Source organism: Phocoena sinus, chromosome 1 (genome assembly GCF_008692025.1).
Source record: "Phocoena sinus isolate mPhoSin1 chromosome 1, mPhoSin1.pri, whole genome shotgun sequence".
Taxonomy (NCBI): Eukaryota; Metazoa; Chordata; class Mammalia; order Artiodactyla; family Phocoenidae; genus Phocoena; species Phocoena sinus.
In genome coordinates, this window is record NC_045763.1 from 146247800 (window position 1) to 146265476 (window position 17677).

At 42.3% G+C, this 17677-nt stretch overlaps 1 protein-coding gene across 3 annotated transcripts in view; it reads left to right on the forward strand.

Annotated features, from left to right (window-relative positions):
* Nucleotides 1-8585, forward strand: part of LPGAT1 (lysophosphatidylglycerol acyltransferase 1) — a 64662-nt gene extending 56077 nt beyond the window's left edge. For all 3 annotated transcript variants that reach the window (XM_032623673.1, XM_032623682.1, XM_032623664.1), the window contains 2 exons: nt 1307-1413; nt 3789-8585. In XM_032623673.1, coding sequence (XP_032479564.1) covers nt 1307-1413; nt 3789-3940 — 259 coding nt within the window. In that variant the 3' untranslated portion in view covers nt 3941-8585. The remainder of the gene's footprint in view (nt 1-1306; nt 1414-3788) is intronic.
* The last annotated feature ends 9092 nt before the right edge of the window (nt 8586-17677 follow it).

Below are 17677 nucleotides of genomic sequence, written 5' to 3' on the forward strand. Positions count from 1 at the left end.
TCCTATAAATATACACATATGAATGGACATTTGCACGGTGTTATTCATTGTAACATTGTTTATAATAACAAAAGATGAGAAACTGCCCATCAATAGTGAGTAGAGGAATTTAATGTTTACCGTGTATTAAGAGATTGCAATGAAATTAGAAAATATTTTTAACAGAATGATAATGAAAATATGATCTATAAAAATGTATGGGATACACCTTAATCTGTGTTTAGAGGAAAATTTATAGCCTTAAAAGCTTCCATTAGAAGAGAAGAAAATTGAAAATCAGCGATCTAAATATCTATCTCAAGAAATTAGAAAAAGAAAAGTAAATGCAATCCAAAGATAGTAGAAGACAGGGGATAATAAAGGAGAATTTACTGAAATAGAAAACATACAATAGAAGGAATAATGACACCAAAAATAATTGGTTTTTTGAAAACACTGTAAACTTGATCAGCTCCTGGCAAGGCTGATCAAGGGGAAAAAAAAGGTCCATGTTACTGATATCAGGAACGAAAAAGGGGACATTATCTCAGATCCTATAGCCATTAAAAAGAAAAATTAAAGGACATTAAGTGCAGTTATTTCAGAGCATCAAAAAGAGGGAATACTTCCTAGCTTGTTTTATGAGACCAGCATAACTTGGATACCAAAACCTGAACCAGGGATGTTATAAGAAAGGAAAATTTATAGGCAAATCTCTTACATGATTATAAATATAAGATTCACCCAGCAAAATATTTTAAATGCATCATATTATATACCGAGACCATACATTCCAGGAATGAAAGTTCGGTTTAACATTCAAAATCAGTCCCTTTAATTAATCACATTAACAGAATAAAGGGAGAAATTATATAAGCATTTTGGTAGATGGAAAAAGTTGATAAAATGCAACTCTTATTCATGATAAAAAAGAAAACTCTTGGGCTTCCCTGGTGGCGCAGTGGTTGAGAGTCCGCCTGCCGATGCAGGGGACACGGGTTCGTGCCCCAGTCCGGAAAGATCCCACATGCCGCCGAGCGGCTGGGCCCGTGAGCCATGGCCGCTGAGCCTGCGTGTCTGGAGCCTGTGCTGCGCAACGGGAGAGGCCACAACAGTGAGAGGCGCGCGTACCGCAAAGAAACAAAAACAAAAAAAACAACTTCACCTGTTCCGAAAACCATTCCTACTTAAACCTACAAACATGGGGAGACAGGTATTTCTCAATAATTATTTGTAGATATAGGATAATCTAAAGCTAAGTTGTGGTTCTGAATGATTTTGACTTCTGAATTAAAGTAGTTTTTGCTTTTTTTCTGACTCTTGATAGGATCTTTCCAATTAAAGATATACCCCTGGAGACTGATAACCTTGCTGACTGGCTCTATCAGCGTTTTATTGAAAAAGAGGACCTCTTATCACATTTTTATGAAACAGGTACACAGAGTCCTATTATACATGTTCCTGATGTTATGATAGTTTCAAAGATGTACTTTAGGGGAGATAACCATTTTTCGATTCTTCAGATACCCTAAAGGAAGCACAGTATTTCTGTGTTTAAGAATTTCAGCTTAGAATTTTTATAAAGACAAATTTATGTGAAATTTATTCAGGCTCTTCATCAGCCAGTGTGGAAAGATCAAATGGTGAGTATCCCTTGTATAAATGGATCTAGTTCAAGAGAGTACACAGTCTGGAAGACGGCCAGCATACATTTGCGATTATATGGTCTGTTTTATGAGACGGCAAGTATCATTCATGTGTTGGCATTGTACTTGATTGTTTGACTGATACCGTCACCATACAGTTGTTTCAGATCACTTTTGACTGCATTTTCAGGGACTTCCCTGGTGGTCCAGGAGTTAAGACTCCATACTTCTACTGCAGGGGGCGTGAGTTCATTCCCTGGTTGGGGAACTAAGATCCCGCATGTTTTGCGGCCAAATAAATCAATAACTGCATTTGCACGAGCTTTATTCGTTTCTTTACATGGAGGGATAAAGTTTACATGTTAAGTTTTCATGGATATAACCTTATTACATTTTTCTCCTAGGGAGACATTTACCCTAAGATCCCTTTTCTATACTCAATATTCTCTACGTTCTGTGACAACTACAATGAGCGAAAAAGACCTAGGAGGCAGGGAGGGGAGAGGGAGGAAAAAAAGGAAGTTAGGAAAGAAGGAAATAACATTGGTAGAACACCAGGCATACCAAAGTGCTTTCACAGTTAGCTGTGCCATGGGTCTATTTTCTAGACCCTGCAATAGGGATAAAAAGATGAAGAGAAAGTTGTCCTGGGCCTGAGAATAGCCATGGGGTTTTAGATTAGTAGAGGCCCAATTTTCTTCCCACCTAGACTTTTTTGGTACAGAATTAAAGTAGATATTGAATCAGACTATAGAAGGTCTAATACTAATAAGCAAAGGCTGATACTGTTAATTACCTCTAAGGATTTTTTCTTTATGTTTAGGGTTGTTTCACTTTGTCCTCAATAGGATTCCTTCCTCAACTTTCCGACCCTGGGGCTTTGGAGTAGTGCATATTAATATGACAGAAGTAAGACATTGTGTATGCCATTAGAATTCCTAGTAAGACTAGTTGAACAAGATGCCTCTCTCTGCTGTGTGCATTCCTTGGTCTTACTCTAGAAATTTCTTTCAAGATGAGATAGGATGGATATCTAAGAAGGCATCAAGTGATTAAAAGGCCAGCAAGATCTGTCTTCTTTTTCAATCTCAATCTCTTTATGATATTTGGCCTAAATAGTAGCAACAATAATAGAAACTCTTTTTAAGAAAGCTATTTGTATAACAGACCTTGAAACTTAAAAGCGTTCTCTGTAAATTGTTTGTGAGAAGCAAATCCTCTCTTGAATCAGCTTATCGTAGGGGATTATCAGCAAGGACAAAGGCTATTTGAAATGCTGAAGAGTGTTTTCAGGATGACCTTAGGTAGTATTGCTCCAAAGTGTCTAGCCTTCCTTTCCAGAAGAGAATTTACAGACATCTGTTTACTTTGTGTTTCTCCTTTTTATTATTAAGACATATTCCATAAACCATATTGCCTTTTGAAAATAATATCAGAAATTTACAACCCCTTTTGTGGCAAAAACATTTAATTTGTAAATAGAAGAATTAGTATAAATTATGCTATTCTGGAAATATTTTCTTTTTCATTGGCCTCGCCACATGGCTTACAGGATATTAGTTCCCCGACCAGGGATTGAACCCAGGCCCTTGGCACAGAGGGCACAGAGTCCTAACCACTGGACCGCTAGGGAATTCCCTGGAAATTGTTTAATTGAGTCACACATCCTGTGTCCTGGCCATTGTGGAAACCTATAGGGATGCAGTGGAAAACAGTGCAGCCATAGTGCCTTCTGTCATGCAGCTTATATTCCAGCAGGAGACAGAGAGTAAACCAGTCTGTAGAAAAAAGAAAAGGTAGATTGCAATCAATACAGATTGTGGAAAGTGCCAAGAAGGAAATAAACACGGAGATAAGAGTGACTGACGGGGGAAGGGGAGACTAGATGGGTGGTATTTTTCTGATATTGGAAGAATGCAAGGAGCCTGCCATTCACTGAGGTGGAGGAGGAGCGTACCAGCCAGAGAATAAAGGCAGGAAAAGGCTTAGCGGTTTGAAAATTGTATTTCAAATGATATCTCTCTTTAAGAGCAACAAGAAGTCACAGAAGATGCTTTAAAGAAAACAAGAGCAAAAAACTCTAGTTAAACTAATGTTCAACTTTTATTCTAGGACACCTACCACCACAGTAAAACAAGTTAATATTTCTGTCTTGTCTTTTAGGGGCTTTTCCACCTCCCAAGGGCCGTGAGGAAGCTGTTTCCAGGGAAATGACGCTCAGCAATACGTGGCTATTTCTCATACAGTCTTTTGCATTTTTGTCAGGCTATATGTGGTACAGCATCTTTCAGTATTTTTACCATTGCCTGTTTTAGGAATTGACTTGGACTTGTCAAGGTCACCACAGGAGCTTGGACTTTCATAAGCGTGCATTGTTTTACATGTACAAATCAGAATATAAAAAAAAAAGGAAAAGGAAATTCAATGGATGGATTAATATTTATCCCCCTTTGGGATATTTTAAAACTCTACTAAAATGAGGATCAATAATATAATGACCTGCAAATATGTTTTAAGGACTTTTCATGTTTTAAAAAGATACACTCCACCACACATTTAAGCAAACATCACTTTTGGAGAAGAGGAAATCATAAAATCATCCTAGAAGACTCTCTGAGACAAATTCTGTTGCCACCAGATATACCTGTTAATCTAGTTCAAGCTCAGAAAGTTGTACGCATCCATTCCTTTTAGCTAGTAGTCTCTGTTAGGCAGTGCTGTAGAGCGCCCTCATCTCCACCAACTCTTGCTGTGTTACTGGTAACCTCGAGGGGAGCTGGTTGGCACCTTCTGAAGAACTCTTTCCCTGTTGTTCGCAGCGACACTCCGGTCCTCCACAGCTACATGAAGTTCAGTGTCAAGCATACTCTGGGGGACAAAGCAGCGTCCACTGGACATATTCTGGTACTAGAATGTGTTCTTCAGAAAGACCAGCTCAGTCCAATGCTGTGTTTACATGCACTAGTGCTTCCCCTTGTATGAGGGGTGGGTCATTTGATTTATCTTCTTGTATAGAAGACATATCATAGGTTGATGATTGTCTTTTACAAAATGCACTTTTATCAGATGCATATATAGCAAAGGATTAGTACTATAACCTAAAAACAAACATAAGCGTAATGAGTGAGTGGGATTTTTGAGAGGCTGTCTGTCTGCACGTGGATCTGTGCTCTGGCGCTCTCCAGCGCTGCCTGCATTGGGCACCAACCACACTGAGGCTTCCGTCCCACTCAGAGCCTTTTTTTTTTTTTCTCCATTTTGCATATTAGCATTAAATGCATATGGGGATGGTTGAAACAAATTAAGGTAAGACATTTGAATGATCAGTTTAAGGTGAAATAGACTAGTTTATTAGAAAAATAAGAGATAAGCCAGGCGCTGGCTTCCAGTGGTGACAAGTTCTCACATGGCACCCCCGGAACCTGTGTTCCCTTAGCACATCAAGGAGCTGCCCATGTCAGAGTGGTGTAACCAGGAGAGAGACCAGCAAAAAGGCTTCTCAGTCTCTTCCAATTGCCTTTGGAAAGGATAAAGTCAAGTTTCTATTTCTAGAAAACTTCTTTTTCTTAAATGTGTCACTATGTTCACGTGATTGACCTCATAGTAGAACCAAACACTTCTCAAAAAGTGCTGGCATGCCATCAGCCCATCACCTGCACTCCCAGTGTTGAGAGAGAGGCTATTTTTTGGCTTGGGACTATAAAACTATTTAGATCCTAGTGAGTCAGTGGTAGTTATCTGTGATGTGAGCATTGTAGGTTCCCCTATCGCCACTAATCGTACAAATGACAATTTTGAGAAGTAGCCAGAAAATAAAAGTAAAGGCTAGGGTTATCTTTTTTTTCAATAAACCAAAAAAACTGGAAAGATGTGAATTTTCTCCCAGTTATGTGGGAAAGGCAAAGCAACACCAAATCAAAGCCCACAGCGTCTTCATCTTTAGGGTTGATTCAATGCCTATGTGAAATAGAATGATGCGTTACCTGAAATACCTCATTGAATATTAGACTACTACTGGTGAAATGCAGAAGACAGTGTTAATGTGTTTAGTTTGGTAATGGTTGTTATAAGATGCAGTTTTTTGGAAACCTAAGCATTTCCTTATGTGTTTTACAGTGACAGTGAATAGGTGAAGCCAATCTCAATATAGAGGTATGGATAATGATAGGAAGACGGATAGAAGCTTAAAGATGCTTTTGTTCGAGGCCCAGCAAACACTACTTGACAAGATGAATAGAAATTATTCATTTGAGAGATTAGTCAGCCATCTGGAGGATAAGTTGCTCACTGTCGAGTATGGCATGCACAGTCCTAGCCAATAGACCTTTTCCTTGTTGCTAAGCAAGCCACAGATAGCGTGGCCAGTTCTCCCATCCAAGAAAAAAAAAAAGAGAGAGGAATGCATACATGCATATATAAATGTGGTTTAGGGCCACTTTTGCCATCACTGTGCTCCAAAGGAACGTGGTATTGTTTAATATACTGTATATGTTAAACAGACTATTATGTAAGATGCTTTACTTTTCAAGCGCCGTCATTTCAACAGTCTGTAGAGTGACAAATACCAGTAGATGTGTGAGTTAACTTTTGAAAATAGATCTGTGAGTTGTAAATAGATGTGTATTTGATCTGCCCTATCCCTCTTTGATTCTTCATCAACATGTTCTCTCTCTTCTGTTGGCAAAATGTTTGAGAGCATTGATAGTGCTTTCCGTTATCAGTAACTGGAGTTCTCCTGCTTGTACTAGAGAATGTAAAGAGAGAATCCATGTTTTTATATGGCAACCAGGGAAGCAGCAATATGCCACTGTACAGAACTGAATTAAAAGTCCTAATTTGTATTTTCTTTGCAAAGTGAGATCAAAGGATGTTTAGAAAATACACATTTTGTCAAGGGGAAAGAAAATAAAACTGTGCCAGTTTTATGCCTTGTAGAATCTCAGCACTTCTTGGTCTCAGCTGATCTGCCTAGATTCACACAGCAGAGAGGGTTGAGAACTCCCTGCTGGACCCTGGTCTCAACGAGTCGCAGTGAGGGGAGCACCTGCTTGGCCACAGGCAGGCGCAGTGACTACAGAAGTGACCACCCCCGCAGTTCATGCTTAACTTCAGAAACTCTCATTGGTGTTGAAATATACAGATATTGTGGAGAAACCTATATGCCAGTAGAAGGTAAAGGAAAATTACAGAATGGAAAATGATGTTTTGGGTGGGCAAACGAGTTGAGAATCTAAATAGTAGATTTTTTTTAAAGCTAGCTATGAATTCAGATCTGTCATGTTATTAAGTAGTTGTTAATATTACAACCAACCCTTAATTTTCCACAGTAAAAGAACTAGAGATTACTGGATAGTTAATCCAGTAATAAGTCATAGTAAGCCAAAACTCTAATTGTATTTAGGTGTTTGAGTTTTTATTATCATCAAACTTCTTTTCTTCTAGGGATGCATATTAATTTAAAAAAATGATTTGAGTTTATTAGTTTCTATTGCCTATATATTTATGACTGTTAATGAGTAGTGAAAAGATTTGGAAAGACAGCTTCAGGAAGAGGAAAACACAAAAGCCTAAATAATCCATGGGCCAGAAAAGGAATCCATGAATAATCAAGAGTTGGCGGTATTGTAATTTTTCTCGAGCCTTTTTGTGAAAATGAAACGTTAAATCACCAGATGTAAACCTCAGAACATCCCTGTAGCGTTAATAGTGTTTGGATCGGTGTTAAGAATGCCTCTCATTCTTTGCTCACGTTACTCACTTCTGGTGGATTTGTCTTAGTAACGTTTCTTGACAATCACTTCCCTACAGACTGTTCTGAACTATTGGGACCTGGTTATAATCGTAGAAAGTTAATCATGGATAGCCTTATTGGATTCTTTTTATATTTAAGAAAATTTTATTTGCATTGCTGAATAGGAAGAGTCAGCTATTTCCTTCATTACATAGGACCTCCTTCCAGAGTTACCATTATGAGTATGTCAGCTCTGGTCCACAAAGGATGGATAAAAATGGTTCTTCTTATTTTTTTGCAATGTAGTGCTGTGAATTTTACATCTGTTAACATGAAAGGCAAAGTCAAAGCCACCCTGGGCAGCAAGTATACTGGTTCACTTTATGAGACAGTAGAGACTAATACCTTTGGGACCAAAACCACCTAAATGGGACATTTCTCAGTCACAGAGGGGCCAGGTGTTCTCTGGAACAGTCGCTGGTTGGTGCTTTATTGTAATCATTTTGCATTGGTACCCAACGATTAGGAACTGGACCCTGGGGATAAGCTGAGGGTGCTGAACTGTTGGGGGAGGCTGACTGTAGCTACATGGAAAATAAAATAAGGGTTTTTCTGCAAATTTCCATTTGAGGATTTTTACATTTAATATTTTTTTAAAACAGTTAAAAGAGCAAAAAAAAGTTTTCAGTGTAATCTAGTTGCGAGGTATGCACACATATTTTGAGTGGCTTTATTTTTATTGTGTAAAACTGTTGAACACATGACTGTGATGCACAGATTCTTTACATGTAAGGAGTCTGTGCATTTTACAGTAACTCATTTCATGATTGGGTAATGAAGCAGTTGTACATTGAATTGCCATTGTTGTGTTAAGTGCTTTCATCTTCTTTACAGTTATTACAAAGTTGTATTTATTTTATACAGGTGGATTTTCATTTTCCTGATGCCATAATGTTTACTTTAGCTTGTTGACCTGTCTTTCTTTGTGTATCTGCATGTTGTAATATACGATAAGAATGAATGTAAAGGCTGTGGCAACTGTAATTAAATTTTGCAAAGGGCTGGTCACATGTGGATCTGGTTTATGAATGCATTTGGGATTATTTTCGTAACCAGATCACCTTTTCAGAAATTTAGATGTGAACACCAAAAGAAGCATTTTCTCAACAAAAATTAATAGCTGGTTCTATTTTTTTTAACCTAGAAAAAATAAAGTTGATTTTTTTCAAGTAAAGTGCTTTTAATTCTTAGTAGTGGGGATGGGTGGTTGTATTTTACTGGAGATATTTAGGCATTAACATCTGTGGACGTGTATCATGGCAGTTGGATGCTGAGGGCAAACTGAAAATCCAAATGAAAAAACATTGTACTTCCTCCTTTGGTTTTAAACTATTCCCCCCACTCCTTCCCACTTTCCCCATCCAGTGGTATACTGGTAAATGTTGAATAGACTGCTCTCCTAGAAAAAAAATTCTGTATTCAAGTGTGCGTACGTTTGTTAAAATTTTGCTGATAGCGAGGACATATAAACACAGTTAACAAATAATAAAATATACTTTATTGTAAATCCCATATAGCCAGTTGATTCTCCCAGGATACTTTAATTGATTTTTGCTGAACTCTCGTAGCCAATCTATGATTGCAGTTCAACCATGATTTTAAAAATGGAATTACATCGTAATCCACTTATTTCTCAAATTTATTGTCATTCAATCTGATACATGATCTGTTAAACTATTTCTTACCCTTGTACAAATTATACTCATTAAAGTGAACCACTTTTAGCTTCAGCACTCATTGTAAGCTTATATAATTTAATTTTAATAACAACTGTTTAGCAACTGCTGGCAAAACTCTAAAATTTAACAATCAGCTGTAGGGAGCCAGTAGGGGCTGTCCAGCACACCACTGCCCTGTGCTGTTTTTTTTTGTTTGTTTGTTTGTTTGTTTTGGCGGTACGCGGGCCTCTGTGGCCTCTCCCGTTGCGGAGCACAGGCCCCGGATGCGCAGGCTCAGCGGGGCCATGGTTCACGGGCCCAGCCGCTCCGCGGCATGTGGGATCTTCCCGGACCGGGGCACGAACCCGTGTCCCCTGCATCGGCAGGCGGACTCTCAACCACTGCGCCACCAGGGAAAACCCCTGTGCTTTTTTTTTTTAATGTAACTGTTAGTGTTGAGTAAACTCACTGCTCTCAGGAAATTCCTATCACTGACCCTTTAAAGGGTGGGAAAGCATTAATATCTGTCCTACAGAGCGTGCTTTTGATTTGAAGAATTTGACAACAGCAGATCTTTCCTGAAGTGCATGGGAAGCTTGCATATTTCTAAATTTTGTTCTTTGCTTTCATTTCTCAAAACGAAGTAAACTGATAACAGGCATCTCTAAGATTTTGTTTTGAGCACTGAAAACATTTATTGTTTAGGTATTTTTTTGGACAGTATGTTTGATCCCACTGAAAATTTTAAATGCATTTAAATATCTTACACAATCGACCAAATAAGTTAAATAGTTACAGTTCAGCCTACCTCTTCTTTTTCCATCTGGATTTAGGCTGCTGTTTTGGTGAGGCTGTAATTTTTTCCCTAGTGTGGTTTCTGTGGAAGACAACAGACTGAGGGCAAAGGCCTGAAAGCAGATTTAAGCACTCTGAGATCTGTTGCTGACCAGCCCTATTCTGCATGAGTTGGGAAAAAAAGAAAAGCCATTGCTTTTAACTTCCACTTAATAGGAAAATGTTTGTTTTTAGAAAATGTTTCTTCCTGCTGAAAAAATGTATTTTTAAAAGGAAAAAATTTCCTCTTTTGGCTATAAGAAAAAGTCAGCCATGTGAGCAGGTGTGACCATATCATAACAGGCTGATACAATATAAATCAATAAATTTTTACCTTTCAGGACTTGGATAACCTTGTTCTTAACTCTTAGAGGCTTGAGAAACGTTAAACTAAGTATCAGTTACCCAGAGCACATATAAACACACGCACAAATGTATTGTGAGAGGAGAGTTGGCTAACCACTGGAAATGAGACAGGCTCCTTTCCTAGTCAGAAAAATACTCTTCATTAGGTGAGTAAACCCATTTTCCAAAGGAAGAAATTGGAACTTTTTTTTTTCTTTCTAGAAATCATGAACATATCACAAAGCTCCTTCCTGAGTTTTCCCCTGGAAAGTTTCTGTTGCCTCTCCTTGGAATACTTTCTGCCTTTTAGGTGTGAGATTCACTCTAGAGATGGTGGTAAAGTTCTCACTGCTGAAGAGGGAACACTGGGCCGTCCTTGCGATTATAGTAGCTGTCTTAGTGGTGTCATTGAGAAATCACGTGACTAGGATACCTCCCCTAAAATATCCATTGCTGCATCTTCATGCCTTTGTTTCGTTTTTGGTGCAAAACTCCCTGAAAAGGTCTTCAGTTTTTATTCGTTAACTAACACCTAACACTCTGTCAGGATCAGCTGATGGACAGCTAAGGGAAAAGAAAATAGATACCTAGAAGTAGGGGGAGTTGGGAGGGGATTAGAAGAGCTTGGAGTAGTACTAGGAAGAGGAACCCAGGAGTGTTAAAAAACAAAGAAAATGCCTAAGTCCGCTGTCTACAAACAGGTACGCACACCCCTGATAACGTGAGGACCCCAGGGAGTATTCAGACATGGTGGTCTTCAGGAGGTCGACTTCCATGTGAACTGTCCTCAGACTGCCATTCCTGAGGGCTCACCTCTAGAGGATCCCAGCTGCCATCTTACATACTCTTGCCCTCTTAGCAGGAGAAATATGCCTCTGAGCCATTAGGCATCTCCAGGATGCCAGACAAAGGGACAGTTCAATATTGGTGACAAGGAGCCTCTTGTAATCAAGGAATCTAGAGGCCACAATAGGGCTTTTTCTCTTTCCCTGATATGTACACTTTTTAATAGGGACAGAGGATGGCATTGGAAATGAGGCATCTGGGCCCGTATTGGGTCTGTTGAACTCTGATATGTTTAGTGTGGAGCAGTGAGAAGAATGGCAGTTCGGGGCTCCCTCAAAGCACAAAAGTAGCAGCAACCAAGACTTCTTTTGGCTTAGAGCCAGGACTGGCACAATGTCACTTTGGCTAAAGTGAGTCACAGGGCAATATGGGAGGGTCTACAAAAGGGTATGAACCCCGGGAGGCATGGCTCATTGGGAGCCATCTTTGAAGATCAGTTACCACAGTAAAAAAAAAATTCCTCAGCTATTTGAATAATTAAAGGACGCTACATAGGTCTAGAAGAGCTCTCTCACTTCGACAAGTTTGCCCATAATTTCAATAGCTGGAAATTTTTTGAGTTTCCAAATACTTTAAGAGGATTAGATCTGTTGATCCATCACTCATTCGTATAAGTCATATTAATCAAAGGAACACCCATCTAAAACAATGCAGGTTTTGTTTGGGAGTAACCTTTATATTATCTTTGGCACTGATTGATGTGTAACTCATTAGCCCTTAGAATTTCAGAGCTACTGGAACTTTAGAAATAACCTTGTATTGAGATGGTAGATTTCATTCTGGTGCAATTTTGGTCCATTGCTGGTAGCCTCAAATGGCTACTTAATAGTATTGTGGGGACTACAACCAGGTCTTTTGATTTCCATTCAAATGTTTTCCTCAAAACAGCAGATTGCCTCCGTTGGATTTCTGTTTTTAGTAAATAACAGTTAAATCTAAAGGATTAGGTATGCTTGTTAAAGGGGCAATGGACCTAAAAGCTTCTATAATTTCCTTTTCCCCCGATTTTAAAATAAACATAATAGTTCCCAAACCCTAGAAGATTACTTTTTAATATGTGTTCCCCTCAGCTGTTGCAGAGATACAACTAGCCACTAAAAAGTCGGAAATCCATGCTTTTTATCTTTTTGGATATGGACATGAAATGTATTTTTGCCCTGTAGAGTACAACATAAAGAGAATGCCTTCGTTTCGGACTGAAGTGGATAGAGATTTCAATCTCATAATGATTCCTTTCATTTCTGAATTCCAGGTATGAAACTGGCAGCAGGTAGTAAATTCATGACTACCTCTAGTGCCCGAATGGCCCTCCATCATGGTGGCCTCTGGGTTCCAGGGCTTGTCCAAGTAGGAGCCCGCAGAGAGGCAGCAGAACCCAGGACTTGTCCCATGAGCTTGAATCTCAACCCCTTTGGCAAGTTTCTTATCCTCTCAACCTCATGCTCGTGTGTTAAATAGGAAACTTTCAAAGAGGTATTTTCAGTGTTAAATGAGATGGTGTATGTGAAGCACATCGTGCTGAATGCTCAGTAATGGAGGCTGTTTTATCCCACCCCAACTAGGTTTAGCAAAGGGTATAAATTATTCCTACACCTAGCTGTGCCTAAGGTCCAAATAACCTGTTCGGTTCATTAGAATTGTATCACTGCGGCATAGGCTATAATACCCACCATCTCATTTTCCAGAGCCCTGGGTCCTTTGGCCCAGGTAAACTGAAATGCAATCAGCATAGCCAAGCTCCTGACCTCACCTAGTCAGACCATATCTAATTATCTAAGGCTCCAGACAGTAGCAAGAAAAGGCTTTGTGGTCAGAGAGCCAATTAGAAAGGTGAGGAGACTAGGGCCTAAAGAGGAAATAGGACCTGTTAGAAAGAAGACATTACATAGTCTTAATAGGGACCTATTTTTGCTTCTGAGACATGATGTCACTTGTGGTGAAGACCTTGAACTAATTATCAAAAGGGAGGGAAATATAATTTCTAGTAGTTAGAAGCTATCCACCAGCCCAACAGTTCTCTATGAATAATTTATATGATCCTAAATATAAAAGCCTGCATTGACAGCATCCTAAAGATATAGGAAGCTGCACTAATTTTGAAAACCTTTTCCTTTCTAGGTGCAGAAGATTCTGAGGTTTATATGTTGAGAACTGACATTTTATCTTCCAGTCCTAAGTGCGGTATACTCAATTCTTGGAAATCTGGGTACCAGAAGGAAGCGGGCAGATTAGAATCGAATGTTGCCTGTGGTTATGGAGGTGTCATGGTAAAGTACAGAGGAACTTTAGGCAGAGCCGGGACAGCAGGTATGGGTTTGAGGCCTGGCTCTGCTGAGGGTTGGAGTGGAGAAGTGATATAAAGGTGATGTTTCAAAGTCCAGTCTGGCCCTAAGGGCCTTTGATTTCCCAGCCTGGTAGCTAGCAGGCTGTTCAGTCCACTACTCACAGAACTTCTTCAGAGTATTGACATCAGAAGGTGGAACTCCACAAGAAAGAGGATGAAGGGCAAAGATGAGAGTGCAGAACAGGTCTCCTAGAAGAGATTTGGAAACACCTAGAAGCTATCGGCCGGTGATGACACATGGAGATACATCTGTGCCTGCCCGGGCATGGTACTATTCAGAGAAGTCCTGGGCTGGCTTCTAATGAGGAGATCCTGGCTTTGTTTTCCTAAAGAACTACTGAAAAAGGCAAGGGACTGAGTGAGTTAATGAATGTGGAATTTATAAAGCAGTTTCTCCTTGGAGGCAAAGACATGATCTAGTTGACTACTCAACCTGCAGAATCCACTGCCTTTTAGATCAGGAATAGTCATTGGAATAGATCTGAATCCTGTCTGAATAGTGAGGAAACGTGGTGTGTCAGGCGAAGGCACTGACTCAGACTGACTTACTCTCTACTGAAAGAGGAAGAGGAGTGACAGGAGGCCTACCTGCCCGTCCCCGCTGGAGCTACCTGTCTTACCCAGATTTGGAGGCCCCATGGGTTTTTCATTTGAAGGGTATTTATGGTTGGGGTCGGGTAGGGAGGAGAGGTGGTGGGCACAGAACAGAGCAACAGAGGATCTGAAAACCACGGACGGGAAGGAAATGAAAGTAAAGGCTTTTGCTTTACCTGAGTAAGGGAAGCAGGAGAGCACTAGCCCTACTGAGCAGGTGAGAAGCAGCAAGCCTGGCCATGTGCTCAGCCACAGATACCTGGGCAGCGCAGGGTGTGCTCACTGGCGAGGCAGCATGTGAGGCTTATTCTACCTGTGCAGCCCCTCCAGGGGCTCCAGCTCTTCACGTCAACCCTGCACCCACCGGGCAGACAGCAAGCCAAGGACAACCCTTCCTGCCCACGCAGGCCCCTGGGTCCTGGGGACCTCCACTCTCATGTAGTTCCTTGCCCTTCCCACTCCCTCTGGTGGCTGCCCTTTGAATCCGAGGACACGGGTGAAGGGCTCAGGATTTTCTCAAGGGACCTATTTCCCCAGTCTGGGGCGGGATGAAACCACATGGTTGTAGAAGCTTCTGCCTCTTTCCTTGCCTGGCCCTTTTAGAAGGGCCATGTGTTCTACCCACTTTCCTTGTATGATGGACTCTTCAGCTGTTTGAGGTTGTTGGGTTTCTGTTTTGTTTTAAAATTTCTGTGTTATTTCTTTGGGCAGAAACGGAATGAGGTTCTGTGATCCTGCTTTATTCCACCATCGTTAAACAGAAGTCTAATGCCTCAGCTCAGTTTTCTGAGTTTCAGTTCATTGAAAGTCTGCTTAGCTCATGCCATTTTCATGACTGTTATTCAAAGAAAGCACATCTGAAAAAAAGGCATTATATTCCCCACAGCCCAGGGGGGGAAAACAATTTAGTCCTAGAAAGAATTAAGGAGTTTTTTCTTCTCCCTTGATAGGGGAAGTGAGATTTCAATTGCTGATAGATGGAAGGGAAAGGCTGAGTGGGGCAACAAAGGCTGTTAATCTGGAAGTTACAATTTCCTCAATTTCTACGCCTAAGAAAACTCCTATCGTGTCAGAGGGTTGGTGAGAATCCAGTGAGATAATCCTTGTGAAAAGGTTTGGAGAACCTCAAAACACCCCACAAGGGTGAGGGGCAGTTACAATTAAAATCGACAATGAAAGGAGTCCTTTTTGGCACTAGAAGAATTCACAAAGAGGCTTGGGTAAGCCTGTGCCAGGGGTGCCGGGCAGGAGATCATGACTCCGGAGTGGTTGGACCAGCTGGCCCCTAAGGCCTGTCTCACCCCAGGAGCCATTGTCAGTCACACTGGCTGTGATAAAAGCTCCCACTGTGCCTGCATTTTCTGCTCTGCTCAGGGGAGGGAAGAAGCTGAGCCCAGCTTGGCCAGAGGACAGGGTTCCTTTCACCCTCATCATTTGCAGAGGCCTCTCCCCGAGATTCAAGCCACCAGGCGGGACCAGCTACACAGTTCGTGGGACTTAGTGCAAAATGAAATGTGGAGCCCGTGGTTCAAAAATGTAAAGGTTTTCAAGATGGGAAACAACAGAGCATTTAACCAAGTGCAGGTCACTGGTTTATGAAGTCAGCCTTGCCACCAGGACCACCAGGGAGGAAACAGGAACGGAAAGGAGCCAGGCCCCTGGGGGTCCTCAGGGTCCCCGCTCTGTCCCTCTCCCCAAGGCACTGCACAAGGAGCCCTTATGGAGGAGATAAGAGTCCCAAACACAAAAAGCATTGCCGTGAGCCAGGCAGTGTTCTAAGCATGTCCCACACAACTCCTCTAACCTTCACAACCCCGCAGGTAGGTACTATTATTATCGCTGTTTTACAGATGTAGGAAATGACACAGAGTTTAAGTGACTTACCCAAGACCACCCAACCAGCAGTGGCAGAGCCAGAATTCAGATGCCGGCAGTCTGGCCTCAGAGTCTGACCTCTTAGCCGCTATGATTTCCTCTTTTTCCAGGGGAGTTCCGTGCAATGGCTCAGACGGGGGAACAGTTGCAGGTGAAACTGCTGCAGGAATGGAAGTGGATCACCGGGCTGTAGCCTCTTCTCCTTTATTGCCCTTAGTAAAACCACACCAGACCCACCGAGGAGGCGGGCAAGGCTGCCGGGAGCTCTGGCTGCCCAGACGGGCAGAGATAACCATGCATCTGAGGGGTGTCTTAGTTTGGGGTCCCTCTTGAGCAAAGCCTGAGATAAGGTTTTGGGTGCAGGTAGTTATTTGGGAGATGATTCCTGGAATGAGACAGGGAGCAGAGGGCATGGAAAGGAAAAGGAACGAGGAAAAGTAATATTGGGGACATTTTTGAGGCCACCATCACAGGCAGTGGCAACGCAGCTCTGCCGGAGGCGGGCCGTCACTCACCACCTCCTGCCCCACCCACCCCCCGTTGGTGAGGGGTTGGCCCTGTGGCTGGTAACGTCCCCAAACTTGAGGGTTGCCCCTGCAATGAGTGTCCTCCAGCCACTCCCCCCACATACAGTAAAGAAGCCCCCAGGCCAAAAGCAGAAAGACTCAGGGTGCCTACTTGAGGTGAGTGTGAGTCCCCAGGAAACCCCGAGCCGTCCACTGCAATGACAGCTGAAGACAGTGGGCCAGGGGTCTACGGTGAGGGACACCCAAGAGGTCTGTCTAGGGGCTACCAGATTTCCCTAGGAACTGGCTCCCCATAGGGGCAGGGGGCAGCAAGAAGCTCTGTGGACAAAACACCATTTGCATTCTTCTCCTGTGCATCTCTTTTGTTTCCTCTCCCTTCCTCACTGACTGCAGCTGTTTGTTATTTGAGACATCTTCTCAGCCCGCCCCCTGCCCAGTCACACCACGGAACCAGCACCAGAACCCGGGAAAGCGGGACAGTGGGGTGGGGCCCGTCAGCTGTTGTTTGCTGGGTGTGTTTACTGGGTGGACTGGAAAGGGGGTGAAGGAGAGGAGAGAGGACACAGCTCTGTCACCCTTCCAGCAGCATGTTGACACACCCCAGGTGGCATCACTGAGATTAGCTGTGGCCCTGCTGAAGGGCTTCGGAGAAGGGGTTAATCCCAGGAGGTTTCCTGGAGAAGGAGATTTGAAGCCGAGGCAAGGATTCAGAGTGAACCTTTGCCGTTGGCAGGCGAACCCTGGAGACCCCCCCACCCCAGGCCCCTCAGCCCCATCCTGCTCTCGGGGAGCTCCCTGGCTTCTGGCCTGGGGTGTCCAGGCTGAGTCAGGGTTGCTGGTTCAGCGGGCCTGCCCCTAGCCTCTTGCCAAGTCCTTTCTTCTCTTGGCCCCATTTCCTCGAAACTGCTTTCTAGGCTCTGATTGCCTCCCATACTGTTCTGAGAAACTGGTTGACAAGCTGTCTGTCTAGCCCAGAAGCCCTGAGCCTGGGCAAGTTTATGATTGTTTTTTGGTTGTTTGACTGTTTCAGATCGATTTATGATTTCTATGCATCTGTGAGGGGAAGAATCCAGGCCTGGGAAATAGGAACCTTAGGGTGAGGTCCCAGCTCAGCTTCTTTGTAGCCAGCGAGGTCACATTGCCTCTGTTTCCACATCTGCAACAGTAACCAGCCCTGCTACGTCCACCTCACAGAGCTGTTGTGAGACCAAAGGGAACAAGACCTGGGACTGGGATCT